Genomic DNA, 17734 nt, shown 5'->3' on the forward strand with positions numbered 1-17734 from the left:
TCTGTATGTCAGGAGGGGACCGTTCTAGCTGGTGGAGGCTCTGTAATGGTGTGGGGTGTGTGTAGCTGGAGTGACATGGGATCCATGATACGTCTCTGGCAAGTGACACATACATAAGCATCCTGTCTAATAACCTGCATCCATTCATGTTCATTGTGCGTTCCAATAGACTTGGGTAATTCTAGCAGGAAAATGTGACACTCTACACATCCAGAATTGCTACAGAGTGGCTCCAGCAACACTCTTCTGAGTTTAAAATTGAGTCAGGCATCAGCAGCCGCCCAAGACACACACAACAACAGGGAAGTAACTGATTTTGTGACTTTTACGTGTTCCTAACCAGGAGCGAATTTTATATCATCACCTGTGTGCTTTAATAGTTTAGTTCCATGAGTTTCTGTGTGTTAATTTAATATCTAATAGCTGCAGTCGTTTCGTTTTTGTTTGCATCAGAAAGTAAACCGATTTTGTGACAAATTACAAGTTCCTAATCGAGGCAGCTTATTTAATTTCACCTGAGTGCTTCGGTAGTTAAGTTTTTGAATCTCTGCATATTAATCTGATTTATTAGACACAGCTCCTGCATTTTCATCAGGGTCTACAATAGAATTGCGCAGCACGTGCCGATAGTCAGTTTCTCTGCATAGTTTAGTTTTCCTGGGTCTTTAGTATGGACAGGGACTGCGATTGTTGTGTGCAGATTCGAGCCGAGTTGGTCACACCTTGCTCTCGGCTCCAGGGTGTGGTGGCATCGGTTACACAGCTTGAGGCTGCAGTGGATAGCCACCACTGTTGTGGGCCGGCCGTGGGGATCCAACAGATGTCCAACAAGTCCAAGTCCTCCGATCGGTCCTCACCGATGGCCAGCCAGTTACTGCTCGCACTGAGGTTGACTCCTCACCTGTTGTCGAGTGGGAAGCCATCCCGGAGTGTAGCAGGTTGTGAAAGACTTCCCAGGTGGCTGCACGTACGGCCTCTCTGGTTTGTCTGACAAACAGGTTCCAGGTGCTGTCTGTGGATGACACTGAGCCAGATGCTGTCACCTGTCCTGTTTATGAGGCAACCCTTCAGCCTGAGAGATCAAGACAATCACAGAGGGTGGGATTCTTGATAGTTGGGAGCTCGAGCGTTAGGCATGTTACGGGGCCTCTTAGGGACATGGCTGCCAAGGAGGGAAAGCAAACCTATGTGCACTCTGTGTGCATACTGGGTGGAGTCATTACAAATGTGGAACGGGTCCTCCCGAATGCCATGAAGAGCACAGGGTGCAGCCAACTGCAGGTGGTTGCTCACGTTGGCACCAATGATGTGTGTCACTTTGGATCCGAAGAGATTCTCTCTGGTTTCGAGTGGCTAACAGAAGTGGTAAAGCCTGCCAGTCTTGCTTGCAAGATGAAACCAGAGCTGACCATTTGCAGCATAGTCGACAGGACCGATTGCGGACCTCTGGTACACAGCTGAGTGGAGGGTCTGAATCAGAGGATCAGACGGTTTTGCAACCATGTAGGTTGCAGATTCCTCAGCTTGTGCCAAAGGGTGGTTGGGTTTCGGGTTCTGCTGAATAGGTCAGGTGTCTACTATATGCAGGAGGTGGCTTCATGGGTGGCAAGGGCTGTGTGGTGTGGACTGGATGGTTTTGTAGGTTAGAACACAACAAGAACTTCAGTCACAAAGGGTACAGGATGAAACACAGGAAGAACCTAGATACAGGAACCATCAGTATAACAGTTGTAAATTGTCATAGCTGTGTGAGGAAAGTACCAGAGCTCCAACCGCTAATAGAAAGCACTGATGCTCAAATCGTTACAGGCACTGATAGCTGGCTAAAGCCGGAAATAAGGTCAGCCGAAATTATTGCAAAGAACTTAACGTTGTTCTGAAAGTATAGGCTTGACACGGTTAGAGGAGACGTGTATGTTGCTGTTAGAAGTAGTTTATCTTGTTGCGAAATTGAAATAGATTGTTCCTGTGAGTCAGTATGGGCAGAGGTCATTGTTGGCAAATGGAATAAAATAATAACTGGATCCTTTTACTGATCTCCCAATTCAGATGATACAGTTGTTGAAAGGTACAAAGAAAACTTGAGTTTGATTTCAAACACGTGACTGACTCATATGATTATAGTTGGTGGTGACTTTAATTTACACTCGAAATGTTGGCGAAAATACATGTTTAATCCTGGAGGTATGCATAAAATGCAGTCTCTGCTAAATGCAGTCTCTGATAATTATTTCGAGCAGTCACTTCATGAGCACACGCGAATAGTAAACGGTTGTGAAAACACACTTGACCTCTTAGCAATAAATAATCCTGAGTTAATAATGAGCATTAGTGAACACAGGGTTGACGTAGTGAGATTGAACATTGTAACCCCCAAATCCTCCAGAAATAAACGAAAAATATACCTATTAAAAAAAAAGCAGATGAAAATTCACTTGACACCTTCCTGAGAGACAGTCTCCATTCCTTCCAAATTAATAATATAATTGTAGACCAAATGCGGCTTGAATTCAAAGAAATTGTATCGGCAGCAAGTGACAGATTTATACCAAATAAATTAACGAACAACGGAGCTGATCCTCCTTGGTACACAAAATGGGTCAGAACACTGTTGCAGAAACAACGAAACAAACACACCAAATTTAAACAGACGCAAAACCCCAAGATTGGCGATCTTATACAGAAGCTCGAAATTTAGCGTGGACTTCAATGAGAGATGCATATAATAGTTTCCACAACGAAACCTTGTCTTGAAACCTGACAGAAAATCCAGAGAGATTCTGGTTGTATGTCAAGTATGTTGGCGGCAAGAAACAATCAATGCCTTCTCTGTGTAATATAAGTGGAGATACTATCAAAGACAGTGCTGCCAAAGAAGAGTTACTAAACACAGTCTTCCGAAATGCCTTCACAAAAGAAGACGAAGTAAATATTCCAGAATTCGAATCAAGAACAGCTGCCAACATGAGTAAGGTAGAAGTAAATATCCTCTGAGCAGTGAAGCAACTTAAATCATGTAATAAAAGCAAGTCTTCTGGTCCAGACTGTATACCAATTAGGTTCCTTTCAGAGTACGCTGATACATTAGCTCCACACTTAACAATCATATACAACCGTTCGCTCGACGAAAGATCCGTACCCAAAGATTGGAAAGTTGCACAGGCCCCATCAATATTCTAGAAAGGTGGTAGGAGTAATCCACAAAATTACTGGTCTAGGGGAGAGTGGGGCACATTGAACTATAAAAACTATTTCTTCCTGTTACTCATCCAATAATTTTATTACAGAGTTGTGATTTACAGATGTCACAGTTTAATCATTCAAGTATCAAATGGCCTTATATGACTGCATTGTCATTAATTGTTGTTTAGCTGCACACCTTTGAATAAAATTTGGTAAATGGTTCATTGTGCTCCACATGTGGGGTACAATGAACCACTTTAAACATGTTCATTGAAAGAACCTATTTAGCATACAAAGTAAGTGTAAATGTAATTTAAACATAATGTTTACATATATTTCATGTGTGAATCATATAAATAAATCTGTAGGCGCTCAGTCATGTAACTTATTTTTGAATTACCAAATATCCATGGACTCGAACCTGTTTCCAAATTTGAAATATGATTCTTGTCTCTTTGTCACACCATCAGTAGCATGTCATGGGAGCATGTAAAGTATGTTGCTAGCTGGAACAAAAACTTCATCCTTTACCTGAGGAAAATAAAACTTCACTCTCATTTTTTCACTTTTTCTCAAAAATGATACCTGATAGTCTCCTGCGTCATCCTTCGGTGTCAAAATCTTCCCCACATAGTAAACTGGTGTTTTGTTTTTCAGTTCCAATTTGGTCAAAACAAAATCATCTGTTTCTGGTAATTTGTCCAAGTCTTCAACGTTGTTTTCAGATTCACCAGACTCATCCACATTGGCATCACTCTCTTCATAATGCGCCTCACTAATGTCGTCATCTGATTCCTGCTCATAAAGCTTCCAGTTGACCTTTTTATTGGGATGTTTTGTGGCATGCAACAAATCTTTCTCCGGTGTATGAGTTGCAATTAAACTTTGTCCTCTCTTACATTTATTGCTCTTCTTTCTGTTCTCTGCTTTTGGATATCCTTGAATTATTTCAGGAGAAACTCCATTAGGAAAAGCTGTTTGGGTGTTAAGTACTGCAGATGGTCCTGCTTGCTGCACATCTTGTGGCTGGCTGACATCAGACTGAAGCTTGTCCTACAGATCGTGCATCCTTGATATGATGGAAGGAATTAACATCTGAAGTTGATCTGTTTGCCTCCACGACTCTGCCTGTTACTTCACTGACCAGGATTGTCTTTGCTACTACTGAATTTGTGGATGAAATGTTTCACGACATCCACAAATAGTTCATTGTTCAGCCAGCCACTCTTTATTGCTAGCCCCAGGGTGCCTGTTGGTGCATTACTTATCATATGTTGTTTAAAATGTACTCGAGGAAATATCATTGCTGGGGTCAGGGTAAAGTACCACCTACACTGATTATGCAACAGGTAGTCACTAAGACACCACATTCTCCACTAGTAGCTTGAGAAATCTGTTTACTTCCCTTTTGTGCCACTACCTTTGGAAGCCCATCTGGTACAGTTGAGGTACTTGCTTCGTCCAGATTGAAAACCCTTGTACCATCAGCGAAAGTAGGGTATCTCTGGTAAAGGTCTTTCAAGTTTTTGAAGAAATTCGAAACAGTATACCAATTGAAGGATGTTGCTCTGGATAAGCTGCAGCCCTCTGTGGTTCAGATTGTATTGTATGTTAACTGGGGACCTAGAAATGACAGAGAGGCTCTGTCCCCGCCGCAGCCACAGGGGTCTACAACCCCACGACGCAGTCCACTTCACTCCTCCGCCGCCCCACACCGAACCCAGGGTTATTGTGCGGTTTGGCCCGTGGTGGACCCCCCAGGGAACGTCTCACACCAGACAAGTGTAACCCCTATGTTTGCATCTAGAGTAATGGTGGTGTACGCGTAAGTGGAGAATTTGTTTGCGCAGCAATCGCCGACATTTTGTAACTGAGGCGGAATAAGGGGAACCAGCGCGCATTCGCCGAGGCAGATGGAAAACCGCCTAAAAACCATCCACAGACTGGCCGGTTCACCGGCCCTCGACACAAATCCGCCGGGCGGATTCGTGCTGGGGACCAGGCGCTCCTTCCCGCCCGGAAAGCCGCGCGTTAGATTGCACGGCCAACCGGGCAGGCGTCGGAGTTCAGATACTCAAACTGGGATTTTGTTTCATGAACCCATAGAACAAGTTTACACCAGCCATTCCCTCTGTCCAGTTCCCAGGATATTTCAGAATATTTTTCACAGCCAGTTCACTTGCTAAGTGCCTGCATGTCTAGTGTCAACACCAATGCATATCTTAGAAGAATGCAACAAATACTCCACTAATTCTTCCTCCTGTTCCACAGAAAATACCTTTCGATTTTCATTGTTTGGTGTCAGTCTTTCACTGGAACCACATTTAATGTTTTGAATATATCTTCGAAGAGTAGGGTAAGGTATTGAATGAGATTTAGCTGCTTGGCGAACTGCCATACCCTTATTAAGAACTTCCTGTACAGCTTTTGGCATAACATCATGGTCAGTTTTACCTCTGTCCATCTTTCTGCAGTACAAACAAACCATCTTCAAATGTGATAATATAAAACAGGACTGCTGAACTTCTGTAATTTCAAAGCCTTAATTACCTACACATATGTATTTACCCATGCTAAGGAAACAAAGTACAGAGTGCTTGTATTGGACAATTAAAATATTCCTGGGGCACAATGGACCACCCTGGGGCACAACGAACCATGTCGTAGCTGCCTGCAAGTACTGATAAGAGCAGCACCATACGTCACACTTCCTGCAGATAATTAGAAGCCTGTTGGGCGCGGCAGGAAGTCCCCCGCTAAAAAACCGCAATGGCGGCCGGAAACATCTTTTTCCAGTGGAGCACACTAAGTTAAAACTATAGCGTGCTCCTCCGCACTCTAGCGGCAGCCAGGCGAACCTCGTTCAAGGTCACCCACCTTACGTAGCTGCAGCGGCTAAGTTAACACAGCCATGCATTGTGCCCCAAGAGAGATTGGTTCAGTGTGCCCCAACAGTACATATTTCAAACAGAGACTGGAATAATAGAGAATTGTGAATGTGGTTTGATGAACCCTATGCCAGGCACTTAAATATGATTTGCAGAGTATCCCTGTAGATGTACTGGCCACCAAACTCCCCAGACATGAACATTATTGAGCATATCTGGGTTGCCTTGTAACATGCTGTTCAAAAGAGATATCCAGCCCCTCATGCTCTTACATATTTATGGACAACCCTGCAGGATTTGTGGTCTCAATTTCCTCCAGCACTACTTCAGAAATTAGTCAAGTCCATGCTACGCCATGTTGTGGCACTTCTGCATGCTCATGGGGGCCCTACACGATATTAGGCAGCTGTACTAGTTTCTTTGGTTCTTCAATGTATTACTTAATGAACTGGATTAATAAACATCTTGTTCAGTAAAAAGTGTAATTTACTGTACATCATTTAATAACTGGCACAGTGCCAATAACTGGATTACTTTAGGTTGTGTTCATTATGCAACTTTAAATGAAACAGAACTACCTAGAGGAGAAGTTCATGGCGGTTTGAAGAATTTGTGTGATGGTTAATGAATGGCAACGTATGGACTACAGAGGTGGAGACAACATTTTGGGTGTGGAAATCTTGTGATTGTAGATTGTACTCCAACAAGTGAACATTTTTCCACCACGTTGGACAAGATCCTGGAGCGCATGAATAAAGTGTTCATGACAGAATGTTGAGTCTTACATAAAGTACTCAGCACTTCTTCATGCAGTGGAGGAATAAGTTTGTTCTTCAACGTGATCCTTTTTGTCCACACATAGTACAGTTTACAAGGTAACAAATCAGCAGGCATACTTTGGAAACAACAGTGCATTATACCCAGAGTTCAATTATGCCATCTTCCATTTAGAACTTACTTGGCTTTGACAAGAACAGGATTTCAGCAAACTGGAATGGAAGCAGCCATGATGAGAATGATGATTGCTGTCATCATGTGTGGCTTCCAATTAATTTTACATGAGAAGTATATTGAAACTTCCAGATCTGTGAACCAAGTGTGCTGAGCTATATGAAAGTTTTGTCAAGTAGCAATGAATGTTTATCCTTTGTGATCAAATGAATATAATTTTGTGCAACATTAGGAAGTGTTTCCTATTTAACAATATTTATACTTTCAGTTCTGTTGATATTATATTCTCTGGTTCATCATCACAGTTAGGCATGCTGGGCTTGTTTGAGACTGTACAACTTCTGTTGAGCTGTTAAAGACTCTGATGATGTCTCCAATATTGGAAGATGAAAACATTAGGCATGGAATTATGCCTTGGACCTTATGTCCACGAGACACATATCAGCAATAATGCAAATACGGGCCATGAAAGCTTACAGTCTGTGGTGAGAATTGAAGTATTTGAGATATAGTTCTACAGAAGGATGTCGAAAATTTGGTGGATTCATAAAGAATGAGGAGGTTTTTGGCAGAATTGGCCATGAAAGGAACTAATGGAAAACAGTGACAAGAAGAATGGCTAGGATGAAAGGACATTTGTTAAGACATCAGGGAATAATAAAAGCTTAAAAACTTCAGGGGAAGACATTGATTGGAATACACCCAACAAATAATTGAGGTCCTAGGGCAGTAGTGCTACTCTGAGATGAGGAGTTTGGCACAAGAGAGTAGTTTGTGGCAGACCATGTCAAATCAAATCAGTTAGAAGACAGATGACATCCCCCCCCCCCCCCCCTCAGAAAAAGCAGCAACCCACATTAATATGAGAAGCACTTTCTGCAGCAGGTGGCACAAAATGAGGCTGGTATCAGTCATGATGTGTCCATAGGAGTGTCGTTTTGGGTGTCTGTATGCTGGAAAAGAAGCTAGTGCTCAAAAGCTAGTGTGTGTGAATGTTGTCTTTAGTCATGCGTTACTCTGCTCCACATATTGATCCATTATATGTGAGTGGTTGCCTTTCCCTTATTTTATGTAGTATCACACATTGCTAGATACATAATGTAAGTGAACCATGATGGGAGGGGGGAATTTGTAATGGTGTAAACATTATTTATTGATAATTTCAACTTTTTTCATGTAACAGCTTTAATAGAATTTGAAACATATACAATAATTGTTCACCAACAATAATGAAAGCAACACAATGAATGCAATGATTTTGTGATCTTCATTATTAACTGCACACACTAAGAATTCACATAGTCATATTGTGTATGGAACATATAACAAAAATTTTGTAATAGTAAAAACACATTGTGTTTAAGAAATGTTCATTTTTTGGTACAAGCAATTATTTGAACAACAGAGTTCAAAATGTAAAATTATGACATTGTCACAGTGGTCAGTCTTACTACTTTCTGAATTGAAAAGTTGTATAAGTGCAAAAGTTTAAGTTGGCAATGCATTTTCATTTGACAACTGACATTATCATGGAGTGTTTCTCTGTAATAACAACTTCTCTCTTTGTAGGTTCATTTGTTTCTGAAGACAGCTTTTTTCATGTCTAGCAATATTTTTTGACCATAAGTAAAACAAAATTCCATATATTAGTAAACATTTTCTCATCACTTGTGTCTTGTTCTGATGTAATATCAAGTACTTAAGTCAAAAAAGAAAAGTAGATGTGAATTAATAGAAGCCAGACATAAATGGAGTGAGGTAAAGTGCAATACAAAAGTGTTTTGAGTTTTCTGCATCAGTCTTACTAGTTTGAAAACCATTGAAATTTTCACTGTAGTTATGTATGTATCTATGCACCTTGGTCGATTGTAATTTTTGTTTATATTTCATATCTATGGTATTTCTTGGGTTGTTGCATTTATTTGTCTACATTACATGTTGAAGTGCTTACCAAAACCAAATGTAATAATTTATAGTAGAATGTGCTTTTGCTAATTCCACCTCAGATAATTGTTATAGTAACACTCAATAATGAAACACTGAAGCTATGAGAACAAAATACATCAGAAGATTAAAATACACATTTCTCAAGTTTGACGTACTTCACCTGTTACTGCAGTGATTCATTTCCAAACTTTTCTTTGGCTTTTGAGCAGTCACATTATTTTATGTATGTTTTGCTTTTTACAGACTCAGCAGTATGAAACTGACTTTAAATTACCTTTATTTATTTACAAATCTGCCTAGTAATTGTTTGCTCCTCATAAAGCTAATTTTTTTTAGTTGCTTTACCTGACTTCAGAATGCCTTGCTTTTACGCTAAGGTGACATAATGCACAGCTTAAAGCACACTGTGTAAAGATCATAATGGTAACATAGTTCAGTTTTACTTTTCAAAAAAATTGTCACATACATAAACATAAATTCACGTGAGGATCTTCTTTTGTCTATTATTTAAATTACAAAGTAAATCAGAGTATGAATCAGCCAGATTAAATAAAGACTACTGACAATGATCTATAAAGGTAAAACATAAATAATCAGCTCACACAAACATGTTGACATTACTTCTACATCACAGTTCAGTAAGCTGCATGAATAAAGTGCTGACAATGAAACATTTGATACTATCAATAATAAAGTGAAAATGTGAAGTGCCAAACTGCGACTAGTGTATGGAAAGTCCCATTGTAAAATGAAAGCCAAGTTGTTATGTGTAGAATTAAAATATCAGTTAAATGCATTGCTGCCAAAATTAGCTACTGAGCTAAAAGATTATGTTGATATGATGAATAGTAGAAAGCTTTCTACAAGAAATGATAACAGAGTTGATAGAAATGCAAAGTATTTACATCATCATGTTCATATAAAGAAAATGGGGGGGGGGGATGTTATAGAACAGTATGTATTATAGATGATAAATATAGAAAGAAAGAAGAAAAACACAATAAAACCAATTGATATTGGAGTTAAATGATGATAAATTTTGACAGGGATTTGTGTAAATTTATGCATGTGTTATACTGAATTGTTTGTTTACACATGGAAAATTGGTCTTTTGCAAAATATACCAAACTCTGAAATTGCTGAGCTACCTTGCATGCATAAAATTAAGACCTGTGTGTCTTGTTTTATTAACTTTTTGTCCCTTCTCAAAGATGATAGCCATTATATTAAACTTCCAGTGATGTTGGCTTCAAGAAAATACTACAAATAGAACAAAAAATAAATATTTAAATGAGTGAAAGGTAAGTCACAACAAATATAGATCAGCAACCTAAGGCCTTGTATTACACCAAGCATGTGGATCCTGAGTTGGCACTGTTTTTAAATGCAGCTCAAATGTTCTGAAGAGACTGATCACCTATAGAACAATATTGTTTCGAAAAATATATACAGCTTAAAGTAGTTTTGAACAGCCTGATCACAGCTTTGATCTTAATATTAGCAGATCAGCAAATTACTTGTACATATGCTTCAGAATCCATTGTGGAATTTAATGGTCATCTTCTACACTATTTTTAACTGCTATAGCCAACAGTTCGTGACTAGAGGTCATATTCAGTATTATAAGAAAGTTGAATAAATAAATTAATCATATTTAAAGATTAGAATATAAAAGTGTAGTGTCATCTAGCAGTAGTGTTAGTAAAACACGAGACATTAAAATCTTTGGTCTACAAGGTAACCATAAATAACACCATCATAAGAGAATAAAATATAACAGTGTATGTGTGGAATGGGTGCAAGGACATACATAGGTGTCATCAGTTGATAATGTAACAACACTTCAGCAGTCATGTAAGAGGATAATTTTACATTCTGTTAATGTCTTCTTGCCTATCTGGGCAAAGGAAATATGACATATAATTTTTACAACTCATCATCAGTTGTGATGGCTCTTCAATGATAAAGCTGAGTTCTGTTTTCTTCACATATAACAAGAACACCATTTATAAGTAAAATAATTCCAGTTTCCTAATGGTACTCATGTCTCTCTCACATCTGATTTTCCACTGCTGTACTATTTGCTTTAAATTCATGTGTGAGGAATGTGGCCACATAGTATACAAATTGTTGCATATACTTTACTTTAATTTACTGTACTCTTCTGCAGTAATAACCTAGTGTCTGACACTTCTCACACAGATGTTGAGGATGAACCTTAGACTGATCTGAAACATCAAGTCCATCTGGTTTTTCCAAAGGACGCTGGAACATAACAGTTTTGAATGAAATTTCTCATGGAATAAATATTGTTTATACTTGCAAATGTCATCTTCTTATAATTTTTGTAAATATCACATTTCTTATGGTCAGTATAGTTATTATTCAAGAACAGCAACAAGTGAATGCATACTCTAGCAGCTATACAATAATCAAAGCATAATAAACAGGAAAAAACCACTGATCTCATCAAATGCATTAATCTTAACCCTTTAAGGGGGGCCGTACTGCCCAAAATAACAAAATTTGACAATTTTACTTTTATGCAAATTATGAAAATATGAATGTTTATGCCTAATTTGGTGTTGGTTTTATTGAAATATTCAATTATTTACTATTTTAAATAAATATTTGAAAATAATAATGCAATGACATTTCTGAGAATTTTGTTTTCCATCATTTTGTATATTGGCATTTTTCTCTGGAACTATATAGTCTATAAGGTTGTGGTTTCTTTTGTTTTGTAGAGAACTGTCCATTTCATAAGTTTCCTACACTGTCGGTACTTCACAGTAAACTCTTTGAACTGTACATTTGTTTGTGTTTGACAACAACAGTTATCCACTAGCCGCATTTTAGTTTCTGTTTTTCCTGTGATAGTTTTCGTCATGACTAAACCGAAAGGAGTGTTTAAAAAAATATGAAACAAAGGAAACAGATACTACAGAACAAATATAGCAGCAGTAAAAACAGTGGTTAGCACTGAAGGGCGTGATAATTTGGATGTAAATAAGTGATAGTCCTTCTACTCCTCCGAGTGCTTCTAAGAAAAAACTGCTGGGTAATGATGTAAAATAGAACGCAGCTTCAGAAAGTGAAACAAACAGCAATATCATTATTAATCTCCACATCCTTATTTCAGCTTTGTGTGAAACAGTGTGTTGTCGTATATGTGGAGGGGAAACTGAAATTTCTGGAAAGCTGTCTCAACGCAATGGTCTGGCATGTACTTCTATGGACTTACATGCATAGAAAAGGCCATTACGCTGGTAAGGTTCTTTGTGGCTTGCTGAACCTCCCTAGGCCCCCTACAAAATCTATCAAATACAATTCCATAGTATGAAGCAGTGTCAAGCCGTGTGCTATGGAGTCAATGACTACAGCAGCAGAGCAGGCTGTAGCAGAAAATGGTAGTTCTGACATAGCAGTATCAGGTTGTCCTCCATGGGGCAGTATCATTCAACGGATCCTGGCAAAAAGAGGTTTCCAGTCAAAGAATTCATGTACATCTATTATCAGCATCGACAATGGGAAAGTGTTGGATGTTGATGTGTTGACCATGTACTGTCACGGTTGTAGGCAAGCAGGCAAGAGTACTGAAAAGCAAACTAAGCATGAAATGAATTGCCAGAGAAACTATAAAGGAACTAGTGGAGGGATGGAGGTTGCTTCTGCAGTGAAAATGTTCCAATGTTCCCAGCAGGATCATGCTCTTCGCTACATGAGTTTTCTTGGGGATGGAGACTCACGATTGTATAAGGCAGTGGTAAACCCTATGGTGATGTGTCAATTACAAAACTAGAGTGCATTAATCATGTGCAAAAGAGGATGGGCACGAGACTATGTAGACTCAAACAGCAGTTGGGAAGTACCAAGTTATCTGATGGTCTAAGTATAAGACGTTGACTGACTGATAAACAAATTGATCAGATTACACAATATTATGGTATGGCTATTAGAAGTAACAGAGATAATTTAGATGGTATGAAGAGAGCTGTTTGGGCAATTCATTTTCACAAGCTGTCTACAGATGCTGAACGAACACACAACCTGTGTTCCACTGAATGGTGTAAATACTTGAAGGCAAAAGAGGAGGGTAAAGTAGATACTTTGCACAAAATTACCATACCAGATGCTGTTATGCTTGCCATGAAACCTGTGTTTCAGGATCTTGCCCAACCAGAGCTGTTGAAGAAATGTCTCAAGAGCAAAACACAAAATGCGAATGAATCATTTAACAATGTTGTATGGTCAAGGATACCAAAAACTGTGTTTGTTGGAAGGTCAGTCTTTGAACTTGGTGTTTTGGATGCTGTTCTTACTTTTAATGATGGCTATTCTGGAAGACTACAGGTTTTGGAATATCTTCGCATTCATAAAGGTTACAACACCATTAAAAATGTGATGGACTTGGACCAACTGCGAATTATGAAGGCAGAGATTGCAACAAACACTATGTCAAAAGAAGCCAGATCCCAGAGAAGGAGGGCAGCACTGGGTGAGGAAGATGGAGGAGATCGGGAGTACCATCCAGGATGATTCTAACATATTTTTTATGTATCAGTTGGCTATATATTAAAATTTTTTCTATAAACGCAATTTTCTCAACATATTTTTCAATAAAAAAGCACCTTTTTCTCAGAAACTTCTGAATCTACATCAATGAATTATTTACCACATAACATAGATAGTACAATGATGTTGTAGCTCTACTTTAGTAGTATTTACTGTAGTTGTTAAAATTCAAGATATTAAAATTGTGAAAATTTTCACCAAAAAATTATATGTTTAGGGGAAAAATCATAACTTTTTTTCCAGTTGTTATTTTAAAGTGATTGTCGAGCAATACAGTCACAAAACATGGGAGAACATATGATAAAAACACCACATTTGTATACTCAACAGTTCCTGAGAAAACGGGGCATTTATATAGCCAATTTAACATTGTCGAAATAGGGTGGTATGACTCCTCTTAAGCTCCAGTGGTTTCTGCCATGACCCACTATTTTCCATTTTAGCATGAAACTACCAATGCTAAAGGCATTGTTACTCCAAAACAGATGTATAAATTGGTAGGTTGTGGCAGAAATCACTGGGGCTCAAAGGTACTGTTAAGTTTCATGTTGTGATCTACCAATAACGTAAAAATCATAGAACAAATGTTAGTTTATTTGATATGTTTCTACAAATAATGTCAAACTGTCAAACAAACCTGCTTATGTGGAAAGACGTGCACATGACATTTAATGCACTGCTGGCTCATGTTGGCCCAACTGTTGCCTGACATCCACTTCCTTTTGCACTTGGGACATTTATATTCCCCAAAGCACCGCTTTTTTCCTTGGTAAGGAGTGAGCCCTTCACCTTTAGGCCTTGCCTAGAAATGATAACATGGGTGCAATTTACAGGCCCATTAACTAAAGAATGGTGAGTGGTGAGTGGTATGGTAATATACAAACCAAACATATAATTTCTCCTTTTACAACAAGTTTTGTTTCTAATTCTCTGTTTGAAATAAAACCATCCATCTACTCATTATTTGTCTCATAAAAAGAAAGTTATGAGATTTTTTACGGGTTAGTATATAGTTTGTATTAGGTTTTGTCTGACAAGAACACCTTACCATCTTTGGTAAGTGTGACGTCTTCATTTATCCTGCTCGTGTTCCTGTGCTTTTTTGTAAATATAAATACTTAATAATATTTGGAAATGTTATATAAAACTGTCAATTATTTAATTTCTGTTCAGCAATACCTTTTCATTAATGAAACTAAGAAACAAATAGGCAGACAAAAATTTTCATACTTACACAAAGAGCTCCACAGTCTCCCAAAAAAATGCTTCTCATTCATTTTGTTCTGTTAAATAATATTAGATCCCATGTCTTGGATGACATTCTTGTGCACTACTTTAAAACACTGAGATTATTTTTTGGTGTCTTCCAGTCTCATTCTTACTTGCCTATTGATGATAAGACCATACACTACTTATTGCCGAGTTCTGAAGAGAGATTTTGTATTTATCATACAAAATGTGTGTTCATACATGCATACAACCAAGAAATAAATGTTGCATACTATTTTACAAACAATATGTGAGCATTTTGACTATCTTGTGACAGTTCTTTGCCTTGCTGGAACATAATATGTTGAAAGAAGAGGTCTGACTTAATTGCTACAACTTCCCTCAGGCAGTGGTATCTGTCGGAACTATCCACAATTCATAGATGATGATAGTTTGATTACAAACTATGATGTCTCAGGTTTTCATGCCTGTTGTCAGAAAAGGTGGCAGGGGATGGGGTTTATGCTCACCCTGTACATGGTGTTCTATTAACCAGTGTTCTGCAACCAGAGTGCTACCACAAAGTGAAGGGTATGTTGTGACATGGACCTCAATTTTAGACACATTACAATTTTTTATTTATTTCTTTTAGGTAAGAAGGTGTTTGTTTATTCTTTAATTATTTAATACAGGCTACTAACTGTTATATTTTCATAGAAATTAAATGTAACAGTATTATGAGAAGGAAACTTGCTACGCACCATCTAGCGGAGATACTGAGTTGCAGATAGGCACAACAAAAGACTCTCACAATTAAAGCTTTCAGCCATTGGCCTTCATCAGCACAATACTCACACACACTTACACACACACACACACACACACACACACACAAACACGCAAATGCAGCTCACACGACTGCAGTCTCAGGCATCTGAAACCACACTGCGAGCAGCAGCATCAAAGCATGATGGGAGTGGCAACTGGGGGGGGGGGGGTAAGGAGGAGGCTAGGGCAGGAAGGGATAGTATGGTGGGAGTGGCAGATAGTGAAGTGCTGCAGGTTAGATGGTGGGGAGGGGGGGGGGGGAGTAGTGGAAAAGGAGAGAAATAAAAAGACTGGGTGTGGTTGTGGAATGGGAACAAGGAAGGGGCTGGATGGGTGAGGACAGTGACTAATAAAGGTTGAGGTCACGAGGGTTACAGGAATGTCAGATGTATTGCAGGGAAAGTTCCCATCTGTGCAATTCAGAAAAGCTGGTGTTGGTGGGAAGCATCCTTATGGCACAGCCAGTGAAGCATTCTTTGAAATGAAGGATATCATGTTTGGCAGCGTTTTCAGCAACAGGGTGGTCCACTTATTTCTTGGCCACAGTTTGTCAGTGGCCATTCATGTGGACAGACAGCTTGCTGGTTGTCATCCCTACATAGAATGTAGCACAGTGGTTGCAGCTTAGCTTGTAGACCACATGACTGGTTTCACAGGTAGCCCTGCCTTTGATGAGTTATGTGATGTTAGTGACCAGACTAGAGTATGTGGTGGTGGTGGATAATTTTTTTACTCCTTAATTTGTTTACTCTCTATTGTTGTTATGCTTCACTTAACCCTCGAACAGGCGCGCCTGTGTATAAAGTGCGCCAACCGCATATAACATTGTCGTGCACAGTTTCATTGTCGTTTTACAGTAGCAAACCCCTACCTATTCCTGCATTATTGTTTCAGCTAGCACAGTGAGAAGTTGTGTTGTCATAGGTTCACGTGAGCTACAGTAATTTAAAATAAACTGCGAGTGTGTCATCTTAGAGTGCAAAGTATGCCACGTGGCCGTTCATGTAAGTAATTCGCTAATTTCAAGTTGCCGCCGCTCATACCTCACCTGTCTTTCAACAACGTCTTTGCCTCTTTACTTCCGCCTCGACTGACATCTCTGCCCAAACTCTTTGCCTTTACAAATGTCTGCTTGTGTCTGTGTATGTGCGGATGGATGTGTGTGTGTGTGTGCGAGTGTATACCCGTTCTTTTTTCCCCCTAAGGTAAGTCTTTCCCGGGATTGGAATGACTCCTTACCCTCTCCCTTAAAACCCACATCCTTTCGTCTTTCCCTCTCCTTCCCTCTTTCCTGACGAAGCAACCGTTGGTTGCGAAAGCTAGAATTTTGTGTGTATGTTTGTGTTTGTTTGTGTGTCTATCGACCTGCCAGCGCTTTTGTTTGGTAAGTCTCATCAGCTTTGTTTTTATATATAATTTTTACTTCACTTTTATTTCGTTCTTTTTTAATCTAATCAAAAGATAACATGTAACAAGGGGGTATATCACTGTGCAGGGTGAGATCAAAGCTGACAGACAACGAGCTTGATTGGTTGCTCAGTGAGTATCCAGAGTTCAACAGTGTACCAGGCAGCGGAAACGATGACAACTCTGAAGAAGAAGAGGAATTTATCACACGAAGTGATCACGATTCATATTTTGATCAAGTCCACAATTCAGATGATGACTGTGAAGAGCCACTCGCCACTGGTGGTATTTTTATTGGGAAGGACAAAACGTGTAAATGCAATAAAATATGCCCTAATGTGACTTTGAAAACAAAAAGAAAGAATATTGTGAAAATATTTCCTGGGCCTACACATGTTGCCAGAGGGGTCACATGTGAAACAGAGGCTTTATGGATAATACTTAGCCTGGAAATGATTGTTGAAATTGTAAAACACACAAACATATACATTCAATCTAAGATAAAATGTGTACAATATGCCAGAGAAAGGAATGCTAAGGAAACTACAAGGTGTGAAATAATGGCATTGTTGGGATTGCTGTATCTCATCAGGACTAAGAAAGCAAGCCACACAATTGTCATTGAACTGTGGTCAGCGGATAGTACCGGTATGGAGATTGCGAAAGCTGTGATGAGCTACAGCAGATTTCTGTTCCTTTTACGACATATCCATTTTGTTTCTAATTCTGCCTGTGATATTGTAGGA

General features: G+C 39.0%; 1 protein-coding gene across 1 annotated transcript in view; it reads right to left on the reverse strand.

Moving 5' to 3' along the window:
• Nucleotides 1-8253: 8253 nt before the first annotated feature.
• LOC126236191 (zinc finger CCHC domain-containing protein 24-like) overlaps nucleotides 8254-17734 on the reverse strand; it is a 209726-nt gene continuing 200245 nt past the window's right edge. Inside the window, exons 4-5 of the mRNA XM_049945294.1 lie at nucleotides 14182-14346; nucleotides 8254-11234 (exon numbers count right to left, since the gene is read on the reverse strand). Coding sequence (XP_049801251.1) covers nucleotides 11121-11234; nucleotides 14182-14346 — 279 coding nt within the window. The 3' untranslated portion in view covers nucleotides 8254-11120. The remainder of the gene's footprint in view (nucleotides 11235-14181; nucleotides 14347-17734) is intronic.

The sequence above is a fragment of the Schistocerca nitens genome, chromosome 2 (genome assembly GCF_023898315.1).
Source record: "Schistocerca nitens isolate TAMUIC-IGC-003100 chromosome 2, iqSchNite1.1, whole genome shotgun sequence".
Lineage (NCBI taxonomy): Eukaryota > Metazoa > Arthropoda > Insecta > Orthoptera > Acrididae > Schistocerca > Schistocerca nitens.